The sequence below is a fragment of the Haliotis rufescens genome, unplaced genomic scaffold, assembly GCF_023055435.1.
Source record: "Haliotis rufescens isolate VD_foot unplaced genomic scaffold, xgHalRufe1.0.p SCAF_9, whole genome shotgun sequence".
NCBI classification, from domain to species: Eukaryota; Metazoa; Mollusca; class Gastropoda; order Lepetellida; family Haliotidae; genus Haliotis; species Haliotis rufescens.
In genome coordinates this window covers 477,328-501,297 of record NW_025964383.1, presented here as the reverse complement: position 1 = coordinate 501,297, position 23,970 = coordinate 477,328, and the positions used below count along the sequence as shown (strand labels likewise).

The window sequence follows — 23,970 nt, the reverse complement described above, 5'->3', positions numbered from 1 at the left end:
GTGGAAAATCGCCTGGTCCCGATGGCATAGTTAATGAACATATCAAATACTCTGGTAGATCTATTATCCAACACCTTGTTATATTTTATAATAAAATTGTTTCTCATGAATATGTACCTAAAATGTTTAACGTTGGAAAGATTTTACCTATCCATAAAGGCCATGGTAAACGTAAAGACGACCCCACTAACTACAGAGGTATTACCCTCACTCCAGTATTAAGTAAACTGTTCGAAAGACTTCTGCTGAATAGAATTGAAGAGTGGGCAAACAAATCTAAAGGCTTCCCCCACCGCTTTCAATTTGGATTTAGGAGAGGGGCTGGGGCAGAAACTGCCCTGTTTACATTAATGGAAAGCATAGCTTATTATAACGAAAGACAGTCTCCAGTTTACTGCGCTTTTCTCGACAACGAGAAAGCTTTTGACAGAGTCTGGCTTAATGGTCTTTTCTTCAAACTGTATAACTTTGGTATTAATGGAAAATTATGGCGACTTCTACGCACAATATATACCTCAATGCAGTCATGTGTAAGCATTGGAGGTTTTACCTCAAATGTGTTTCATGTTAAGCAAGGTGTTGGCCAAGGTCGCGTTTTATCGGCATGGTTTTTTACTCTATATATTAACGACTTGTTGTATTCACTTGATGATTTAGGGCGTGGCTTGTGTCTTCCATGGGGTAATACACCCGGCATCCTATTAGCAGACGATACTACGCTGTTGAGCAGCTCCTCTGACGGACTGCAATGTCTACTGAATAATATATACACCTATGCTAATAGATGGCATTTGAAATATAATGCCAGTAAAAGTGCATTTCTACTGTTTGGGAATATTCGCAAATCTGTCTCTCAATGTGTCTACATTGGTTCACAAGTACTTCCTAAAAAGGAAAATGTAACTTATGCTGGATTGCTTCTAAGTACATCAAAGAAAACCTTAGAACGTACCCATCTAATATGTGAAAAACTCAGAATGTTAGTCAATATAAATTATAATCATGGACTATACTTTGGTGGCTTAAATCCTATCCCAGCTGTTCGTATATGGGAAAGGGTAATTTTACCATGTGGATTATTTGCTTGTAGTGTATGGGGTAAACTGTCACCGAAGGAATACGAAATGCTTGAAATTATTCAACGTTATTTTTGTGAAAAGATTCAAGGACTGTCTAGACACACTCCTTCCGTCGTCACCAGAGATTGTCTGGGTTTAATTTCTCTCCAGGCGTACATTGATCAACGAGCTCTCTTATTTCTGGGAAGACTATGTAATAGTGACATTAACTTTGCATTTAAAAGACTATTTCAGCACAGACTTGTTCAGTTTGAACTCGATACAATTAAAGAAAAAGATGATAAATGTAAAATGTCACCCTTGTACCACATGCTTTCACTTGTAAACAAGTATGAACTCAATAATGACATAAACACATATACCATTTATTCTCATTTCCCCTCAAAACATGCATGGGCGAGTCGAGTTAAAGAACAAATAAGCGTAGGTGACCATAACATAATTCATGCAGAGATTCATTCAAGAGAAAACCTAAAACGATACTCTCTTATACGATCACCTAAGGTACACAGACTTTGCTTACTAACAATTGAAAGGCCGGAACACTTCTATGATTTAGCATATTTATTATGCCTTAGCACCTACAGTATACAATCTGATGAATGTTTATGCGGCACATTTGCTTTTGATATTATCAAACATGTGTTTATGTATTGTAAAAAGACTCAACAACAAAGAAATATTCTTGTTGAGTCTATTATTGATTTGCTAGATGTGACAACTTTTTCTAGTATCTGGAACGATGATGACGATACCTTTCTGTCCTTTTTACTTGGCGGTTTGCCAACAGAAAGTACTATGGCAATTGAATACAATCTATGGGCAAATATCATGCTTCGTGTATGTAAAACTGTTAAAATGTGGAAAAACCTACTAAGAAACATTATTTGATAACGATGTGAAACTGTCTGTACATACAATATATCAGCTGTTATATATATATATTTATATCTCATATCAATGTATCTTCATCAACTGGAGGAAATAAAGATGATCTATCTATCTATCTATACTCTAAGAAGATTGTAGTTACTACTATAGTCTATGAAGATTGTAGTTACCAGGACACTCTATGAAGATTGTAGTTACCACTTTACTCCATGAAGATTGTAGTTACCACTATACTCTATGAAGATTGTAGTTACTACTATAGTCTATGAAGATTGTAGTTACCAGGACACTCTATGAAGATTGTAGTTACCACTTTACTCCATGAAGATTGTAGTTACCACTATACTCTATGAAGATTGTAGTTACTAGGATACTCTATGAAGATTGTAGTTACCAGAATACTCTATGAAGATTGTAGTTACCAGGATACTCCATGAAGATTGTAGTTACCAGGATACACTATGAAGATTGTAGTTACTGCTAAACTCTATGAAGATTGAAGTTACCACTATATTCTATGAAGATTGTAGTTACCACTATACTCTGTAAAGATTGTAGTTTCCACTATACTCTGTGAAGATTTTAGTTACCACTATACTCTTTGAAGATTGTAGTTACCACTATACTCTATGAAGCTTGTAGTTATCACGATACTCTATGAAGATTGTAGTTACCACTATACACTATGAAGATTGTAGTTATCACGATACTCTATGAAGATTGTAGTTACCACAATACTCTATGAAGATTGTAGTTACCACAATACGCTATGAAGATTGTAGTTACCACAATACTCTATGAAGATTGTAGTTACCACTATATTCTATGAAGATTGTAGTTACCACTATATTCTATGAAGATTGTAGTTACCACTATACTCTATGAAGATTGTAGTTACCACTATATTCTATGAAGATTGTAGTTACCACTATATTCTATGAAGATTGTAGTAACTAGGATACTCTATGATTATTGTAGTTACCACTATATTCTATGAAGATTTTAGTTACTAGGATACTTTATGAAGATTGTAGTTACTAGGATACTCTATGAAGATTGTAGTTACCACTACACTCTATGAAGATTGTAGTTACCACTATACGCTACGAAGATTGTAGTTACTAGGATACTCTATGAAGATTGTAGTTACCATAATTCTCTATGAAGATTGTAGTTACCGCAATACTCTATGAAGAGTGATGTTACCACTATACTCTGTGAAGAGTAAATATAAAACGTCAAAAAGGAGAAAAACATGCTGTCTTTTTAATATAGTGCTAAGTTACCTGTAGATTTGACCGCGCTAAATTGAATTTGGAACCGAACGCGCAGTATGTTTATCTCCATTCTCCGAAAACTAAATAAAACTTGAACTCTTTGGTACCAGCAAATATATTGAGTGAAGCTATAATTAATGTCACTTTCATTTTTGATGCAAATTGTTATCGACATACATGATGAAGATTGTTCGCACAATACAATAGTTGAAGAGTGCTACCTCTATATTAAATGTAGATCGACGCCGCTCTGCTGATGAAGGTTGTTACAGCTGTTCTCTGAAGATTGCAATGGCAATACCCCGTGAATAGTGTTTCCACTATACCCAATGAAGATTGCAATGGCAATACCACGTGAATAGTGTTTCCACTATACCAAATTGAAGATTGCAATTATGGGAATACCACGTGAATAGTGTTTCCACTATACCCAATGAAGATTGCAATGGCAATACCACTTGAATAGTGTTTCCACTATACCCAATGAAGCTTGTCACTGCTACGCTCAATGAACACTGGCAGACTGTTTTCGAGAGGACGTTTGATGTTGATGGAAAATAAAACAAATCATCCAATTTTTATTATACAGTTCTTGCAATTATACGCATACAGTTCTTGCAATTACAGAATTATTTTAACCATTCGCCTTCAAACATGTGTGTGTGTGTGTGTGTGTGTGGGGGGGGGGGGGGGGGGGGGTGGGGTGGTAGGGGGGCTTCTCAGGGCAACTTCCAGAAATTTCGTGCCACATTGAAACATTCGTCATTTTCTCTTCATGGTTCCTCTGGTCCACTGTTACTGGGTCGGCCTGGCATGTTTTGGATACCTACAATATGTAATAAAGTACGCATTAAAACTCGTTGTTGATGAATTGTATTCAAATAAGACAAAGCCAGTGTCACACGTTTCCTATCTGCTGAGGAACTGGGATCATTCATAGGGTAATAGTCGGTCTCTCAGACCATATTATTTGAAACATATTATTTTCCCTTTCTGTAATGCAGAAGCCCTGAAGGAAGCAACATTTTCCTCCGGCACACAATCGCCCATCTCATTGCAGAAATGCAGTAAAAGGAACATGGCGGGTTTGTTTAATCAGGGAGGGCAGAGCAAGGTTTACCACTTCTGAGAGACCCATGAGCACTGTACGGTGCTGACAAATAAAGAAACCTATAGAATTCATCCCATGATCAACGGAGCCTGGAAGCTGAGGGAAACAAGTCTGCTTCGCCATGTTGTTTTGTTTGTTGATTAACGCCGCATTCAGCAATTTGTCAGCAAAATGACAGCGAGTCTGTAAATAATTGAGTCTAGACCAGACAATCCAGTGATTGACATCATGATCATCGATCTACACAATTTGGGACGCGATGAAATGCATCAACCAAGTCAGCCTGCTTGACCACCCGATCCCGTCAGTCGCCTCTTACGACAAGCATAGTCGCCGCTTACGGCAAGCATGGGTTGCTGAAGACCTATTCTACCCCGGATCAGCACGTCTAACCTTGTACATGTACACGTGTCTGTATGTCAAACTATGCCAACCTTGCACATGTACGCGTGTCTATATGTCCACATATGCCAACCTTGCACATGAACACATGCATATATGTCTACATATGCCAACCTTGTACATGTACACGTGTCTATATGTCTATCAATGCCAACCTTGTACATGTACGCGTGTCTATTGGTCTAACAGTGCCAACCTTGCACATGTACACGTGTCTATATGTCTACATATGCCAACCTTGCACATGTGCGTGTGTCTATATGTCCACATATGCCAACCTTGCACATGAACACATGCATATATGTCTACATATGCCAACCTTGCACATGAACACATGTCTACATATGCCAACCTTGCACATGAACACATGTCTACATATGCCAACCTTGCACATGAACACATGTCTACATATGCCAACCTTGCACATGAACACATGTCTACATATGCCAACCTTGTACATGTACACGTGTCTGTATGTCTAACAATGACAACTATGCACATGTACATTTGTCTACATGTCTAACAGTGCCAACCTTGCACATGAACACATGCATATATGTCTACATATGCCAACCTTGCACATGAACACATGTCTACATATGCCAACCTTGCACATGCACACGTGTCTGTATGTCTAACAATGCCAACCTTGCACACGTACATTTGTCTACATGTCTAACAGTGCCAACCTTGCACATGAACACATGCATATATGTCTACATATGCCAACCTTGCACATGTACACGTGTCTATATGTCTAGCAATGCCAACCTTGCACATGTGCACGTGTCTATATGTCTAGCAATGCCAACCTTGCACATGTACACGTGTCTATATGTCCACATATGCCAACCTTGCACATGTACATGTGTATATATGTCTGTGAATCACTCAAACCCATGACTGTAAACATCACCAACGAGACACGTCACCTATCCTGACCACCCGATCCCTTTTGTCGGGATCCGTGAAGATCCGGGGTAGAATAGGTCTTCAGCAACCCATGCTCGCCGTAAAAGGCGACTATGCTTGTCGTGAGAGGCGACTAACGGGATTGGGTGGTCAGTCTCGCTGACTTGGTTGATGCATGTCATCGATCCCAAGTGCGTGGATCGATGGTCATGATATCAATCACTTGATTGTCTGGTCCAGACTCGATTATTTACAGACCGCCGTCATACAGCTGGAATATTGCTGAGTGTGGCATTAAACAACAAACCAACCAACTTTAGTCGGCTCTCACGACAGACATGAAGTGTTCCGGACTTATAGGTTTCTGCTACTTAAGTGCACAGTGTAAATTAAGTTGTTAATAAGAGTTGGCTATTAACAAAAGGTAGCTGTTAAGATGATATCCATGATCAACATTAAAAAAGCGAAAATGACACCACTATAAAGTTTATTTAATTTTTAAATCAGTATATACTACTGAAATATATTTCTTTCTAGTTCTGTCTGTTTTAACTTATTATGGCTATTTCAGAAGTTCACATTAAATTAACTAATAAACACATTATAGAAAACGGAAGTTTTTTCTTTTTAATAATTAATTGTCCTACATATCGAGAAATAGAACTGTTATTGAGGCTTTGTCTTGACTCGAACAGATTATATTTCTCAGCTTTCCACATAAACTAAGTAATGTTATAGATTGTATCTATCAGTATATCATTAAAAACAAACAAAAACAATAAACACAACACTCGATAGAACTCAAAAGATAAACGATCATCCGAGGGTCGGTGGCGATTCATATCTTTCTTTAACCCGACATGTGTATCGAGAGACAACCCCTTGAAGATCTCGGTTAGAATAGATCTTAAGCTACCCGTTACGGGATCGGGTGGTCAGGCTCGCTGACTTGGTTGATGCATGTCATCGATCCCAAGTGCGTGGATCGATGCCCATGATATCAACCACTGGATTGTCTGGTCCAGACTCGATTATTTACAGACCGCCGTCATATGGCTTGAATATTGCCGAGTGCGATATTAAACAACAAACAAACAAACAATCTAGAGACAAGGAGAATCAACACTTACACAGATTGCATGACGCCTTGCAACGTTTCCTCATTTTCTTTTTCTGTTTCTTGTCGGTACAAAACCCCTTCTTGGCCAATTTCTTGCATTTAGGCTTTTCGTCTTTACACTCTATAATTAAGAAATTACAGATTACACGTGAACGTTTGTAATAATGGAAAATGTCAAACCCTTATATTCGGCTCCTGTAATGAGTGAGTTGGGTTAATCGCCGCTTTTAACAGTATTCCAGTTATATCACGGCGTGTCAGCTAAATGTGTGAGGAAAGCCCGAAGTGATGCAGGTCTCAGACGTTTACCACTTCGAAGAAACCCACGATCACGGGTATGGTGCTGACAAACCTAGAAACATAATCGGGGCGAACCGGGATTCGAACCCACAATCATAGGTTTCTTGCGTGCCCAAGGGACGCAACTCTGCACAGCGAATCGCGGCACCTTAGACGACTGGGCCACCCGTGTCCCACGGCTCCTGTAAGCACAAATATCTATTTCATCGTATAACGGGCACTGGTGTCTCACTTAAATCAGTTGCCAACTTAAATCAGTAACATACACTTACATGTTTTCTACCTTCCAACACTGGAAATATTCACCTGGAAAAAGCTTAGCACCGCTTGTATTTCCTTGAAATAAAATAGTCGATTTGTAAAGTCGTATCTATATTAATTTTATTGATTTCGTCTGCAGGAATAAGGAACTACAAAACTAAACCGAGTATCTAATGACAGCCCAGAAACCGAGTATCCGTTTACGGAACAAAAACCGAGTATATAATGTCGGAACAGAGACCGAGTATATAATGACGGAACAGAGACCGAGTATATAATGTCGGAACAGAGACCGAGTATATAATGTCGGAACAGAGACCGAGTATATAATGACGGAACAGAGACCGAGTATATAATGACGGAACAAAAACCGAGTATATAATGACGGAACAGAGACCGAGTATATAATGTCGGAACAGAGACCGAGTATGTAATGACGGAACAGAGACCGAGTATGTAATGACGGAACAGAGACCGAGTATATAATGACGGAACAGAGACCGAGTATATAATGACGGAACAAAAACCGAGTATATAATGACGGAACAGAGACCGAGTATATAATGACGGAACAAAAACCGAGTATATAATGACGGAACAGAGACCGAGTATATAATGTCGGAACAGAGACCGAGTATGTAATGACGGAACAGAGACCGAGTATATAATGACGGAACAGAGACCGAGTATATAATGACGGAACAGAGACCGAGTATATAATGACGGAACAGAGACCGAGTATATAATGACGGAACAGAGACCGAGTATGTAATGACGGAACAGAGACCGAGTATGTAATGACGGAACAGAGACCGAGTATATAATGACGGAACAAAAACCGAGTATATAATGACGGAACAGAGACCGAGTATATAATGACGGAACAAAAACCGAGTATATAATGACGGAACAGAGACCGAGTATATAATGTCGGAACAGAGACCGAGTATGTAATGACGGAACAGAGACCGAGTATGTAATGACGGAACAGAGACCGAGTATATAATGACGGAACAGAGACCGAGTATATAATGACGGAACAGAGACCGAGTATATAATGACGGAACAGAGACCGAGTATATAATGACGGAACAGAGACCGAGTATGTAATGACGGAACAGAGACCGAGTATGTAATGACGGAACAGAGACCGAGTATATAATGACGGAACAAAAACCGAGTATATAATGACGGAACAGAGACCGAGTATATAATGACGGAACAAAAACCGAGTATATAATGACGGAACAGAGACCGAGTATATAATGTCGGAACAGAGACCGAGTATATAATGACGGAACAGAGACCGAGTATGTAATGACGGAACAGAGACCGAGTATGTAATGACGGAACAGAGACCGAGTATATAATGACGGAACAAAAACCGAGTATATAATGACGGAACAGAGACCGAGTATGTAATGACGGAACAAAAACCGAGTATGTAATGACGGAACAGAGACCGAGTATGTAATGACGGAACAGAGACCGAGTATATAATGTCGGAACAGAGACCGAGTATGTAATGACGGAACAGAGACCGAGTATATAATGTCGGAACAGAGACCGAGTATGTAATGGCGGAACAGAGACCGAGTATGTAATGGCGGAACAGAGACCGAGTATATAATGACGGAACAGAGACCGAGTATATAATGACGGAACAGAGACCGAGTATGTAATGACGGAACAGAGACCGAGTATGTAATGACGGAACAGAGACCGAGTATATAATGACGGAACAAAAACCGAGTATATAATGACGGAACAGAGACCGAGTATATAATGACGGAACAAAAACCGAGTATGTAATGACGGAACAGAGACCGAGTATGTAATGACGGAACAGAGACCGAGTATATAATGTCGGAACAGAGACCGAGTATGTAATGACGGAACAGAGACCGAGTATATAATGTCGGAACAGAGACCGAGTATGTAATGGCGGAACAGAGACCGAGTATGTAATGGCGGAACAAGTATCTAATGGCGGAACAAAAACCGAGTATCTAATGGCGGAACAAATACCGAGTAAGTATCTCGTGATAAGTTTCGTCATTGTTCTACGCTTATAGTAACTTCACTTCCCATTCAAATGATTCCCTTGTATCTTTGCATCATCATCATCTTGCGATCATCTGGAGGAACATTCATTGTTCTATTACTGCGTTTACAGCATATATCGGCCTATCTTAGACCTTTATCAACATTACATCAAGGTCAATTTTGATACTTCCATAGATACAAGGGAGTTCGTATTATGTGGAAAAAATAAACGGTTGTGTCGGATGGCAGTTTGTGATTGTACTATATATTTGTCAACAACACACCTGGCACTTGTGGTGTGTCCGTCCCAGCTGTTCCCGAGTTACCCGAACCTGTTGAGCATTATACATGATAGTAACACATTACATGGTTGCAATAAACGAATACAACAGTACGCCTGTAAAGACGTGTGGTGAGTACCGATGTATTCGGCGAATGTGGACGATCTCCAGTCGAAACTGAAGAGCAGAAAAACCTACACCTCTCAACTGATTTTATCATATGTTTGACTTTCAGCTGAAAATATCTTACGTTAGCGATATTAAATACAAAAATGAACAGAACTGGCGCGAAGCCAGCACTCAAATATACGTCTGCAGGGTTCAATTGTTTAAAATATAACTTGATTTAAAACTTTAATTATTTTAAAACATCCCTCGTACATAACTGCTGATTGGTATCGCAGCCATTTCATCTTTGAAAATTAAAGAATTTGCTGTTTCGGCACAAATGTATAACATTTCGAACATGTAGGGGAGGTATGATTGCATTTTCATTTCTTACCCAAGGAACCAATTTATTTTTACACAAGAATTCCAAGCTACAGATTACTTCTTTGCAAATTGTATACGGAATGCGCGATGGTTAAATAGACATAGTCAGATTTAAGTTCAATTTTCCATAAAAAAAACAAACTCGGTATACATGTACTTTCTTTTGTCACGCAGTTTATGCACTTTCCTTTCGAAGGGCGTTTTTCATACTGGCACTTCCATTCCCGAACCACGCTATCTAATCCCTATAAAACCCTTCTTTATCTTTTAGCCAGTAAAAAACGTAACACAAATAACTGGGTAAGATATATTAACAATATACTTTACAGTTGTGGATCTGGAAATATGGATGGAGCAAGGTGTTGGGGTCAGGAACTATTTACGTCAGCGATGGACTGTTGTCAACTGGTGTGAAACACTGCAACTCAGGCCCTGATGTTTTACAGTTTCACTCGTTCAAGAACACTTAAACTCGGAACATATATTGTTTAATTAGTTAAATCCAATGTGGCTTCTACGACTTCAGTGATTATAAAGGAAATTTCTACAATATGGAAGTTAACTTACATAATGTAAATACAAAGAAATAAATACTTTCTTTTAGTCTGTTCAGTATAAAAGGATTTGAGAAATATTTATTAACCACTTAAGTTTAATACTTGTGCATTCATTACATTGGTGTTGGCATCAACAAATAAATGTACTATTAACTCTGTTTTGTACATCATGTTTTGTTAAAACGAAAAACACAGCTTAAACTCTGTAGGCCCTACTTATATCTGTGCTTCTGGTTTATGGCCTACAGTTCCTGACATAAACAATGTTCAAAATTCAAACAGAAAACATTGAAAATATTTTCTCCCCAAATGCTTACTTGTAATTGCCATTTCAGAAGTTCACATCAGTTTACATAACTTATGTGGCTTTTAACACATTGTATCCTTATTCACTTTCCTTTTTATGGTATATGCGTCAGAAACCTATTCAGAAATTCAAATCTTTTTTGATGTTTTTAAAGCTGTTTCACCTACTACCATGTAAAATAAACAAAGATAGAGATAAATAATCGTAATGCTCCCAATCATATAATATAAAAGTAACGGCGCTTCACATAAAGTTCCATTAAAATACATTTATTCTGAAAATAAATAAAGCTTCTTTCAATGCATATTCATGAAGACATCACCTCGACTTTAAGATCGTGCTAACCCGTGTCTAACAGTGCCAACCTTGCACATGTACACGTGTCTATATGACTACATATGCCAACCTTGCACATGTACATGTGTATATATGTCTGTGAATCACTCAAACCCATGACTGTAAACATCACCAACGAGACACGTCACCTATCCTGACCACCCGATCCCTTTAGTCGAGATCCGTGAAGATCCGGGGTAGAATAGGTCTTCAGCAAGCCATGCTCGCCGTAAAAGGCGACTATGCTTGTCGTGAGAGGCGACTAACGGGATTGGGTGGTCAGTCTCGCTGACTTGGTTGATGCATGTCATCGATCCCAAGTGCGTGGATCGATGGTCATGATATCAATCACTGGATTGTCTGGTCCAGACTCGATTATTTACAGACCGCCGTCATACAGCTGGAATATTGCTGAGTGTGGCATCAAACAACAAACCAACCAACTTTAGTCGGCTCTCACGACAGACATGAAGTGTTCCGGACTTATAGGTTTCTGCTACTTAAGTGCACAGTGTAAATTAAGTTGTTAATAAGAGTTGGCTATTAACAAAAGGGAGCTGTTAAGATGATATCCATGATCAACATTAAAAAAGCGAAAATGACACCACTATAAAGTTTATTTAATATTGAAATCAGTATATACCACTGAAATATATTTCTTTCTAGTTCTGTCTGTTTTAACTTATTATGGCTATTTCAGAAGTTCACATTAAATTAACTAATAAACACATTATAGAAAACGGAAGTTTTTTCTTTTTAATAATTAATTGTCCTACATATTGAGAAATAGAACTGTTATTGAGGCTTTGTCTTGACTCGAACAGATTATATTTCTCAGCTTTCTACATAAACTAAGTAATGTTATAGATTGTATCTATCAGTATATCATTAAAAACAAACAAAAACAATAAACACAACACTCGATAGAACTCAAAAGATAAACGATCATCCGAGGGTCGGTGGCGATTCATATCTTTCTTTAACCCGACATGTGTATCGAGTGACAACCCCTTGAAGATCTCGGTTAGAATAGATCTTAAGCTACCCGTTACGGGATCGGGTGGTCAGGCTCGCTGACTTGGTTGATGCATGTCATCGATCCCAAGTGCGTGGATCGATGCCCATGATATCAATCACTGGATTGTCTGGTCCAGACTCGATTATTTACAGACCGCCGTCATATGGCTTGAATATTGCCGAGTGCGATATTAAACAACAAACAAACAAACAATCTAGAGACAAGGAGAATCAACACTTACACAGATTGCATGACGCCTTGCAACGTTTCCTCATTTTCTTTTTCTGTTTCTTGTCGGTACAAAACCCCTTCTTGGCCAATTTCTTGCATTTAGGCTTTTCGTCTTTACACTCTATAATTAAGAAATTACAGATTACACGTGAACGTTGTTTGTAATAATGGAAAATGTCAAACCCTTATATTCGGCTCCTGTAATGAGTGAGTTGGGTTAATCGCCGCTTTTAACAGTATTCCAGTTATATCACGGCGTGTCAGCTAAATGTGTGAGGAAAGCCCGAAGTGATGCAGGTCTCAGACGTTTACCACTTCGAAGAAACCCACGATCACGGGTATGGTGCTGACAAACCTAGTGACATAATCGGGGCGAACCGGGATTCGAACCCACAATCATAGGTTTCTGGCGTGCCCAAGGGACGCAACTCTGCACAGCGAATCGCGGCACCTTAGACGACTGGGCCACCCGTGTCCCACGGCTCCTGTAAGCACAAATATCTATTTCATCGCATAACGGGCACTGGTGTCTCACTTAAATCAGTTGCCAACTTAAATCAGTAACTTACACTTACATGTTTTCTACCTTCCAACACTGGAAATATTCACCTGGAAAAAGCTTAGCACCGCTTGTATTTCCTTGAAATAAAATAGTCGATTTGTAAAGTCGTATCTATATTAATTTTATTGATTTCGTCTGCAGGAATAAGGAACCACAAAACTAAACCGAGTATCTAATGACAGCCCAGAAACCGAGTATCCGTTTACGGAACAAATACCGAGTATATAATGACGGAACAGAGACCGAGTATGTAATGGCGGAACAAGTATCTAATGGCGGAACAAAAACCGAGTATCTAATGGCGGAACAAATACCGAGTAAGTATCTCGTGATAAGTTTCGTCATTGTTCTACGCTTATAGTAACTTCACTTCCCATTCAAATGATTCCCTTGTATCTTTGCATCATCATCATCTTGCGATCATCTGGAGGAACATTCGTTGTTCTATTACTGCGTTTACAGCATATATCGGCCTATCTTAGACCTTTATCAACATTACATCAAGGTCAATTTTGATACTTCCATAGATACAAGGGAGTTCGTATTATGTGGAAAAAATAAACGGTTGTGTCAGATGGCAGTTTGTGATTGTACTATATATTTGTCAACAACACACCTGGCACTTGTGGTGTGTCCGTCCCAGCTGTTCCCGAGGTACCCGAACCTGTTGAGCATTATACATGATAGTAACACATTACATGGTTGCAATAAACGAATACAACAGTACGCCTGTAAAGACGTGTGGTAAGTACCGATGTATTCGGCGAATGTGGACGATCTCCAGTCGAAACTGAAGAGCAGAAAAACCTACACCTCTCAACTGATTTTATCATATGTTTGACTTTCAGCTGAAAATATCTTACGTTAGCAATATTAAATACAAAAATGAACAGAACTGGCGCGAAGTCAGCACTCAAATATACGTCTGCAGGGTTCAATTGTTTAAAATATAACTTGATTTAAAACTTTAATTATTTTAAAACATCCCTCGTACATAACTGCTGATTGGTATCGCAGCCATTTCATCTTTGAAAATTAAAGAATTTGCTGTTTCGGCACAAATGTATAACATTTCGAACATGTAGGGGAGGTATGATTGCATTTTCATTTCTTACCCAAGGAACCAATTTATTTTTACACAAGAATTCCAAGCTACAGATTACTTCTTTGCAAATTGTATACGGAATGCGCGATGGTTAAATAGACATAGTCAGATTTAAGTTCAATTTTCCATAAAAAAAACAAACTCGGTATACATGTACTTTCTTTTGTCACGCAGTTTATGCACTTTCCTTTCGAAGGGCGTTTTTCATACTGGCACTTCCATTCCCGAACCACGCTATCTAATCCCTATAAAACCCTTCTTTATCTTTTACTCAGGCCATGATGTTTTACAGTTTCACTCGTTCAAGAACACTTAAACTCGGAACATATATTGTTTAATTAGTTAAATCCAATGTGGCTTCTACGACTTCAGTGCTTATAAAGGAAATTTCTACAATATGGAAGTTAACTTACATAATGTAAATACAAAGAAATAAATACTTTCTTTTAGTCTGTTCAGTATAAAAGGATTTGAGAAATATTTATTAACCACTTAAGTTTAATACTTGTGCATTCATTACATTGGTGTTGGCATCAACAAATGAATGTACTATTAACTCTGTTTTGTACATCATGTTTTGTTAAAACGAAAAACACAGCTTAAACTCTGTAGGCCCTACTTATATCTGTGCTACTGGTTTATGGCCTACAGTTCCTGACATAAACAATATTCAAAATTCAAACAGAAAACATTGAAAATATTTTCTCCCCAAATGCTTACTTGTAATTGCCATTTCAGAAGTTCACATCAGTTTACATAACTTATGTGGCTTATAGCACATTGTATCCTTATTCACTTTCCGTTTTATGGTATATGCGTCAGAAACCTATTCAGAAATTCAAATCTTTTTTGATGTTTTTGACGCTGTTTCACCTACTACCATGTAAAGTAAACAAAGATAGAGATTTATAATCGTAATGCTCCCCATCACATAATATAAAAGTAACGGCGCTTCACATAAAGTTCCATTAAAATACATTTATTCTGAAAATAAATAATGCTTCTTTCAATGCATATTCATGAAGACATCACCTCGACTTTAAGATCGGGATTCACAATTTGCACGTGCATGTTTATGCACGGCGCACAATTTGGATGTGTGCGTTTTGTTTGGTGAATGATACTCACACACGTTGTGTTTCAGTGTGAACAGCATACCATGATTGTTTTGCTATCAGGTGCTCATAAAAACACTTGTTTAACCGTAAATAACGCTTACGCAATGACTGTATATCACTGTATATGCGCAGTGGGTATGCTGCCAACAGGCATGGCGAAATACGAAGTTGCCAGACATTTTGATATTCATCAAAACACAAAATCATCTTGGGAGACGTTATCTACTGCAGGGCAACACCCATGTCTTGCCACTGGCCAGTCGTTCACGTGTGACGTCACCACAACAAGTCAACCATTTTCGGTGGGTGTATCTATGGAATCGATATCAATCTGCCACATTAACAGCTCGGACAATTCCTGACACGAGGCCAGTTTGTGGCAGAACCGTACGCAACCGGTAGAGGTAGTACTACGACGGGTGTTAAGGGTCTTCAGGCGTCCAGGAGAACGATTAAGCGAAGCTTGCGTGACGCAGCGTCGTCAGCTTGGAGGTGTCATGGTATGGGGTGGCATCACAATTTATGAAAGAACACAACTCATCATTGTTAATGGTATTTTGAGTGGCTACCGGGACGGCATGTTCGAGATCATGATCATGCAAATGCAGGTCCGAAACGTCCCATTGCAGCAGGATAATGCCCGCCCGCATATCCAGACCTCTCCCCCATAGAACATGTCTGGGATGAGATACAGAAACGTCTACGACAGGACCAGAACCAGCCGGTAGCTGTTGGGCCAATCTATGCATGACAGTTGGAACAACATCCCCCAGACTGTTTTCAGTCATCCAATGTCTTCAATGCACCGCCTGTATCAACGCAAATGGTGGTCACACCCTATGTTGACACTGTTAATTGAATAAACACCACCCCTCTTTTAGGACGTGTCGCTCTGTCTCCAATTACCAGGTATTGGTTTTGTCAATGAATTTGGTAAGATAAAACATTGATCAGACGAATTAAATACATCACAACATTGACTCCACGTTATACCTTTACCTTTTTCCTTTAGTATACAAAATACTATCAAGAGACACAATGTTCGATTAAACTCACAAGAAACAAGATCGTGAGAGGGTAGGTGAATATTCATGTTTAACCCTCCTTGTGTACTAGCACTAGTATCTACAGCCGAGGATTAATTAATCAACACTTACACAGATTGCATGACTTCTTGCAATGTTTCCGCATTTTCTTTGCATGTTTCTTGTCGGTACACAATCCTTTCCCAGCTTGTTTCTTACAATTCCGCTTTTCGTCCTCACACTTTGTGTCACCTATAATTAAGAAATGACATATTACAGTTGAACGCTGGTTTCAATGATAGAGTCAAAACATTTATACCTTCATATTCGGCTTCCGAAAGCAAACATATGCAGGGGACACAACAAATATTCAGATGCCTGACATGTAAACGATATTTCTTAACAGATGTAATCCTTTTATGCGCTACCTGACGTACAGAATTACACAAACGTAGAGTTTGTTTTTGCGTTCACAGTTCGTAGTATTTGTTACATAGCTGATTCCGAAGTCAATCAAATGTCATATTTAAACAATGGAGTCTGACAAAGTAAAAAGGTTTATACCGTCAAGATATATCAATACCATGTATTTATGACATAATGTATGTGGGTTTTTTTATTGTATTACATATTTGTAACTACAAACCTGTTGTTTTCATCATGTCATTATCCACGATTTACATTAAATAAAAATATACGGTTCATGTAATATAATATTCAGCATAATATACTGCTGATATACATTTATTTCTAATGTGGTCTTTTAAACTTGTCATGGATAGTTCAGAAGTTCATATCAATTCACAAATCAACACATAAAAGAAGAGGGATGTTTTCTTTCTTTAACAATTGTCCTACATATGCAACAACACATTCAGAAATACAGTTGTGCTATATAGGCTTTGTCTTGACCCGAACAGCTTTCAGCTTCTCAGCTTTCAACATAAACTAAGCAATGTAATAGATTGTATATATCATTAAGTCTCTATCACTCAAAGATGGTCAGATGAAATGGGGTTTAACGTCACGTCAAAGATTATTGCACTCATATAGCGACGTGCGTGTACTTGTCCGGACTGATGCCGATGTTATAATGCTAGCCCACTGAGATACCATGCCGCAGTTTAACATGACTACCCCACTCAGATACAGTATACTGACTCCGAGTCGACCAGTTCTTGTTTTGGGCCATTAATGGCGAGCGCCAGGCAGAGTATCAACAAGTACCATGTTTTAACGTCTTTCGGTATGACGCGACCGGTGATCCAATCCCGGATCTTCCCTCTCCGCGCGTACGCTCTACCAGTAGACCACGAAGGCAGTCTTCTTTCACTCAAAACAAAGACACTACGATCAATAGAACTCCAACCAAAACATGATCATCCGAGGTTACGTGACGATTAATATTTTTAACCCAACATGTGTATCTATAAACAAGGAGTAATCAACACTTACACAGATGGCATGACGCCTTGCAACGTTTCTTCATTTTCTTTGCATGTTTCTTGTCGGTACAAAATCCCTTCGCAGCCATTTTCTTACAACTCCGCTTCTTGTCCGTACACCCTGCGCCACCTGTACTTAAGAAACTATTACAGTTTACAATTGAACACTTGTTTTAATAACTGTATTCAAAAACGTTAACTCCCTAAATTCGGCTCCTTAACACACATTGATAAATTTTCTTTCTTTTATCTAAGACATCAGGAATCCAGCAATCTGGTCATGTGAAGGTATAGGGAAATATGTCTGTGTAACCGGTGTTTTATGTTGGTGCAAAGACTTCTCGGCTTGTTATATTAAAATGTGTTTGTCTTCACGCCCTGTGACACCTTCAACAAAGAAATGAAAAATGACGAAAGAGGAAACCTTGTTTTAACAGATGCAAAACGCTAAATCTATAATTCATCCCACCCGAAGCACACAGACGTACTAACAAACATTGTCCAAACAAATAGATTCATATACTAGTATATGAATCAAATTTTTATGCATTAAGAGGTCGTTGTATTTGTTACAGCTCAGAACTCATTCAATCGAATGTCAACTATGAATAATGGATTTGGACAAGCTGTACAACTTTATATCGTCAACATAAAGTAATCCCGCGTATTCACGACATAAAATCTGTGGTCTTGATTTCGCATGTATAACATACCTGTTGTTTCAGCTGCTTTTCCTGTGTCAGCTGAACCTGTTAAGACGTTAAATAGCGAAACTGAAAACATTCTACAGTTGATGTTATACTGAAACAGAAGTCCATATGAGTTTAGAAATCAACACAGTATACCAAAAGGATTTTTTCTTTCTTTATAAGCATCTGTCATAATTCCGAGAAGACAAATCAGAAATAGAACTGTAGAAATAGAATTGAGGCTTTGTCTTGACCTGAAAAGATTATATTTCTCAGCTTTTTATATAAACTGAACAATGATAAATAGAATTCAAAAGGTACACGATCATCCGAGGGCAGATGAATATTGAAATGTTTCTTTAACCCTACATGTCCATCCCGGACGAGTATTAATCAACACTTACACAGATTGCAAGACGCCCGGCACTTCTTTATAATTTTGTTTGCTTTTTTGTTCTGGGTACATAATCCCATCTCAGCCAGTTCCTTACAATTACGTTTTCTGTCTTTACATACTGCATCACCTATAAGTAAGGAATGACAGATTACAATCTATTACATATTACATCATCTATTACATCTTATGTCTATAAAGTACAGTGGTGTCTGACAAACAATATAGGCTTAGAGTATTGTCAACTAATATTAAAAAGAAACATTCACAACTTAAAGTATTGTCGAACTCCCAACACTGGAAAAAAGCTCTATACCGCTTATTATGTATTCGCACGCGAAAAAGTAATGTTTTTTATTCGTATTTGGATTACTTTAAGACCGGAGCACTCTTGTTTGTGTACACAACATGGCATACCCATTAGCAAATACGGAACAGAAACCGAATATCTAATGACGGTACAGAAACCGAGTATCTAATTAATGACGGTACAGAAACCGAGTATCTAATGACGGTACAGAAACCGAGTATCTAATGACGGTACAGAAACCGAGTATCTAATAACACAGCAGAAACTGAGTATCTAATAACACAACTGAAACTGAGTATCTAATGACACAACAGAAACCGAGTATCTAATGACACAACAGAAACTGAGTATCTAATGACACAACAGAAACCGGATATCAAATGACGGCACAGAAACCGTGTATCTACTGATGGTACAGAAACCGGATATCAAATGACGGTACAGAAACCGAGTATCTAATGACGGTACAGAAACCGGATATCAAATGACGGTACAGAAACCGAGTATCTAATGACGGTACAGAAACCGTGTATCTACTGATGGTACAGAAACCGGATATCAAATGACGGTACAGAAACCGAGTATCTAATGACGGTACAGAAACCGAGTATCTAATGACGGTACAGAAACCGGATATCAAATGACGGTACAGAAACCGAGTATCTACTGATGGTACAGAAACCGGATATCAAATGACGGTACAGAAACCGAGTATCTAATGACGGTACAGAAACCGAGTATCTAATGACGGTACAGAAACCGGATATCAAATGACGGTACAGAAACCGAGTATCTAATGACGGTACAGAAACCGAGTATCTAATGACGGTACAGAAACCGGATATCAAATGACGGTACAGAAACCGAGTATCTAATGACGGTACAGAAACCGAGTATCTAATGACGGTACAGAAACCGGATATCAAATGACGGTACAGAAACCGAGTATCTACTGATGGTACAGAAACCGAGTATCTAATGACGGTACAGAAACCGAGTATCTAATGACGGTACAGAAACCGAGTATCTAATGACGGTACAGAAACCGTGTATCTAATGCCGGTACTGAAACCGGGTATCTAATGACGGAACCGAAATCGAGTACCTAATGACATGGTTTGAAATTGTTCCACGCTTACAGTAACCTAAATGATTCCTTTGTATTTTTGCATGATAGGATGTCACGCAGCTCTTGCGATCATCTGGAGGAACAAACAGAGTCCTGTTACCACGTTGACAGCATATATCGGCCGAATATTAGACATACTGAAGATTTTCCAAAACGTTAAACCCTTTCATTCGGCTCATGAAAGCACATGGATAAAGAAATGCTTTCTTTTACTTTAGATAACAGTGAGTGAGTGAGTGAGTGAGTGAGTTGGGTTTAACGCCGCTTTTAATAGTATTCGAGTTATATCACGGCGTGTCAGCTTAATGTGGGAGGAAAACATTTACCACTTCGATGAAACCCACGAGCACGGGTATGATGCTGACAAACCTAGAAACTTAATCGGGGCGAACCGGGATTCGGACCCACAGTCATAGGTTTCTGGCGTGCCCAAGGGACACAACTCTGCACAGTGAATCGCGGCGTCTTAGACGACTGGGATACTTAAGATAACAGGCATACACTTACGGAATTATATGCGTTTACCATTTGTCTCTTTTTGGACTTATTCTTTCACAGCCTGTATTTTTACAAAAGCGTCTTCGTCCTTCGAGACCTTTAATAAAGAAGTATCATTATTTATAATATCAACACTTACATGCGAGTGATGGGATTAAACTCATGGTGTATGCTTGATGGTGAACCACATTTCACATCACTGGTTTGCCAATTCTAATTCCATCACCTAGACAGTACACTGATTGATTTGTTGACATCTGATTGAGTTCTCCAATCTTAACATGCCTAGTGCTTGTCGTTTATACGCTATGTGATGTGCTGTCTCGCAAAGAAAACTACTCTAACACAGCAGGAGTTCCCCAACGCCAAACATTTCACCCGAACAAAGTCATGCAGGTGTTTGGGAACATTCTGCTAGGAGCTATTCCCGCCAAATTCTGAATTTGCCTAAACATGATGTCTTTGTAATCACTCTTCATGCGCTCCCACATTTTTGTCATAAGTAAAAATCTTTTTCCGAAGTGAACTTGCATACATTTTCGGGCTGTAATCAATGTCAAACAATTATCCATTAATTCATTTAATGTTGAACTTTCACTAGAAGTAATTCATTGATTAGATGGTTATCAATTTCATCGAATGTCAGATATTCGTACCAATATCGTGAATAGACAACTTTTATAAAATATTTGCTACGGGCCTGGAGTGTTTTTACTGGGTTTGTATTTGTAACTTCTTGTGGTCATGTCAACTGTTTCTTTGTCACTCAGGCAAGTTAACCTATCCTTTGTGAAACACATTTCCATTATAATAACACCCTAGATGACTGGGTCGCCATCGCGTATAGGGCAGAAATGAACACATCACCAGTTCCATACAAATCCTTAAAGTGTAGCAAAAGGATAATACTCAACAAATGAATACCTTTACCGTATATACGAGCAGCAAATATTAACGCAATTTCACATCTTTAACGAATGTATCCATGATTGGCTCTTGAGATTTGGCCATAACATAGATGTTTTGAAAAGGTGTGTGAGTTTGGGTATTTATGTCAGAAATTATCATTGTAGGTAGGCATGGTGAAATAATGACTGTTAGTGAGTGAGTATGGTATTACGCCGCTTTTAGCAATCTTCAAGCAATATCACGTCGGGGGACACCAGAAATGGGCTTCAAACATTGTACCCATGTCGGGAATCGAACCAGGGTGTTCGGCGTGACGAGCGAACGCTTTAACCACTAGGCTACCCGACTGTTAGTTTAGGTTGCATAATGAAGGGTTTAGGTTTCTGCAATATTCAAATTATGCGTAGTAACATATTTTTAGGGCAGAACTCACGATGGAAATCGACTTACAGTGTGTATTTCAATTGTTTGGAACAACAGGCGTCATAGTGTAGCTCTGCTGTTTTGAACCAAACCTTGCAAAGCGTGTTCATTTTCTTTGAGGGAAACCACTTTACGTATGCTCACGGGGAGCACGGGGGGCCCAGTCGTCTAAGGCGCCGCGATTCACTGTGCAGAGCTGCGTCCCTTGGGCACCCCAGAAACCTATGATTGTGGGTTCGAATCCCGGTTCGCCCCGAATATGTCTCTAGGTTTGTCAGCACCATACCCGTGCTCGTGGGTTTCACCGAAGTGGTAAACGTCTGAGACCTGTATCACTTCGGGCTTTCCTCCCACATTAAGCTGACACGCCGCGATTTAACTGTAATACTGTTAAAAGCGGCGTTAAACCAAACTCACTCACTCATTCACTCACGTATGCTCACGGAGAGGCTGCTCTGCACGGGTATATATGTGCTTAATGTTACTTTAACCTCACGTTGCGCTTTCGATTCAATTCAGCATTGTCACAATATAACGTAACATACATGCAGCTCTTCATTGAAAACACAGTTTTTGAATTGTCAGACTCAAAGGGTGGACTTACTTTGATCGGTGAGACACAGGATGCAGATTCCCAGCAGTAGAATACAAGTAGCAGCTCCGTGCATCCTGGTCTTGTCCGCCACCGGAACAAATCGCAGAACCTTTTCCTTATGAAAATATCCCACAATAGCCGTTATATTACCTACTATTTATAGGCAGCCGATATCTGTTTAATGTTATGTGCCAGGTTGGCACATATAGTAAACAGTACATAACACAATAACAGGAGCAAACCGATGTGAAACATGATCTCCCTGAGAAGCAAGGCTAACAACGATTCCTGTCATGTCACACGAAATGTGCATTTTCAGCTATAGTTATGGCTATTGTTTTATTAACCTAACATATGAAAATAGAAATAAGAATAGTAGAGAACTATATCAGCCTGAATAATACATTTCAACCGCCTTAGGGAAGTTTTGTGGTAGATTCCTCAAGACAAAGACCAACCAACATTCGATTCCCATCATAGCTATAAAGCCTATCCGTGGGATCCCACGCCATGATATTGCCGTGATGGGCATTAAATCACACACACTCCTTCCCTCGACGTTGTCACATTCATATCTGTATTTGTAAAGTGAGGTGAAATGGACGCCGAGTTCAAGATTATTTCATTCCTACAGAGACGCCCATGCACGGTTACATGTATCTGGCTGATTGTACTAGTTCTAGCCCACTAAGACACCATGCCGTAGTTTAACATGAATACCCCACTCAGACACATATTACTAAATCCGAACCGACCAGCCTTTGTTTTATCCTCGCAATACTAAACGTGAGTCAAGTTAACAGCAAGTACCATCTTTTAACGTATTTTGGTATGACGCTGTGGGATCAAACCACTGACCTTTCACTCTCCGGGCAGACGTTCTACAACTGGACCACCCGGGCAGTCAAATGTATTAACAAATGTAATCTATTCGTAAGAATATGGTGTGACCCTTGTTGATTACATATAACATCAGAAGACGATTCCCGGTGCCTACTATGCTGATTTGCTTCTTCGCCCGACAGAGTCTATCAAAGAAAAGCGGCGTGGAATGCTGACTGCTGGAGTTCCACTACTTCATGACAACGCCTCTTCTCACACCTCTCGACTTGCAAAAGCTGCTGTGCTTCCTCACCCTTTCTACTCG

At 39.1% G+C, this 23,970-nt stretch overlaps 1 protein-coding gene across 3 annotated transcripts; it reads right to left on the bottom strand.

Moving 5' to 3' along the window:
* Positions 1–3,937: 3,937 nt before the first annotated feature.
* Positions 3,938–22,978, bottom strand: LOC124152627 (uncharacterized protein ZK643.6-like). 3 transcript variants are annotated; one of them, XM_048391558.1, is made up of 10 exons: positions 22,833–22,978; positions 18,970–19,089; positions 18,590–18,625; positions 17,887–18,006; positions 16,564–16,683; positions 13,800–13,847; positions 12,632–12,742; positions 9,684–9,731; positions 6,803–6,913; positions 3,938–4,073 (listed from the first exon to the last, which is right to left on the bottom strand). In XM_048391558.1, the coding sequence occupies exons 1-10, from the start codon at positions 22,894–22,896 to the stop codon at positions 4,021–4,023; spliced, it is 831 nt and encodes a 276-aa protein (XP_048247515.1). In that variant the 5' UTR covers positions 22,897–22,978; the 3' UTR covers positions 3,938–4,020. The 3 variants fall into 3 exon arrangements, with proteins under 3 accessions (XP_048247515.1, XP_048247516.1, XP_048247517.1); XM_048391559.1 differs by lacking the exon at positions 16,564–16,683 and having other exon boundaries at positions 3,950–4,073; XM_048391560.1 differs by lacking the exons at positions 12,632–12,742; positions 13,800–13,847 and having other exon boundaries at positions 3,950–4,073.
* Between the last annotated feature and the right edge of the window lie 992 nt (positions 22,979–23,970).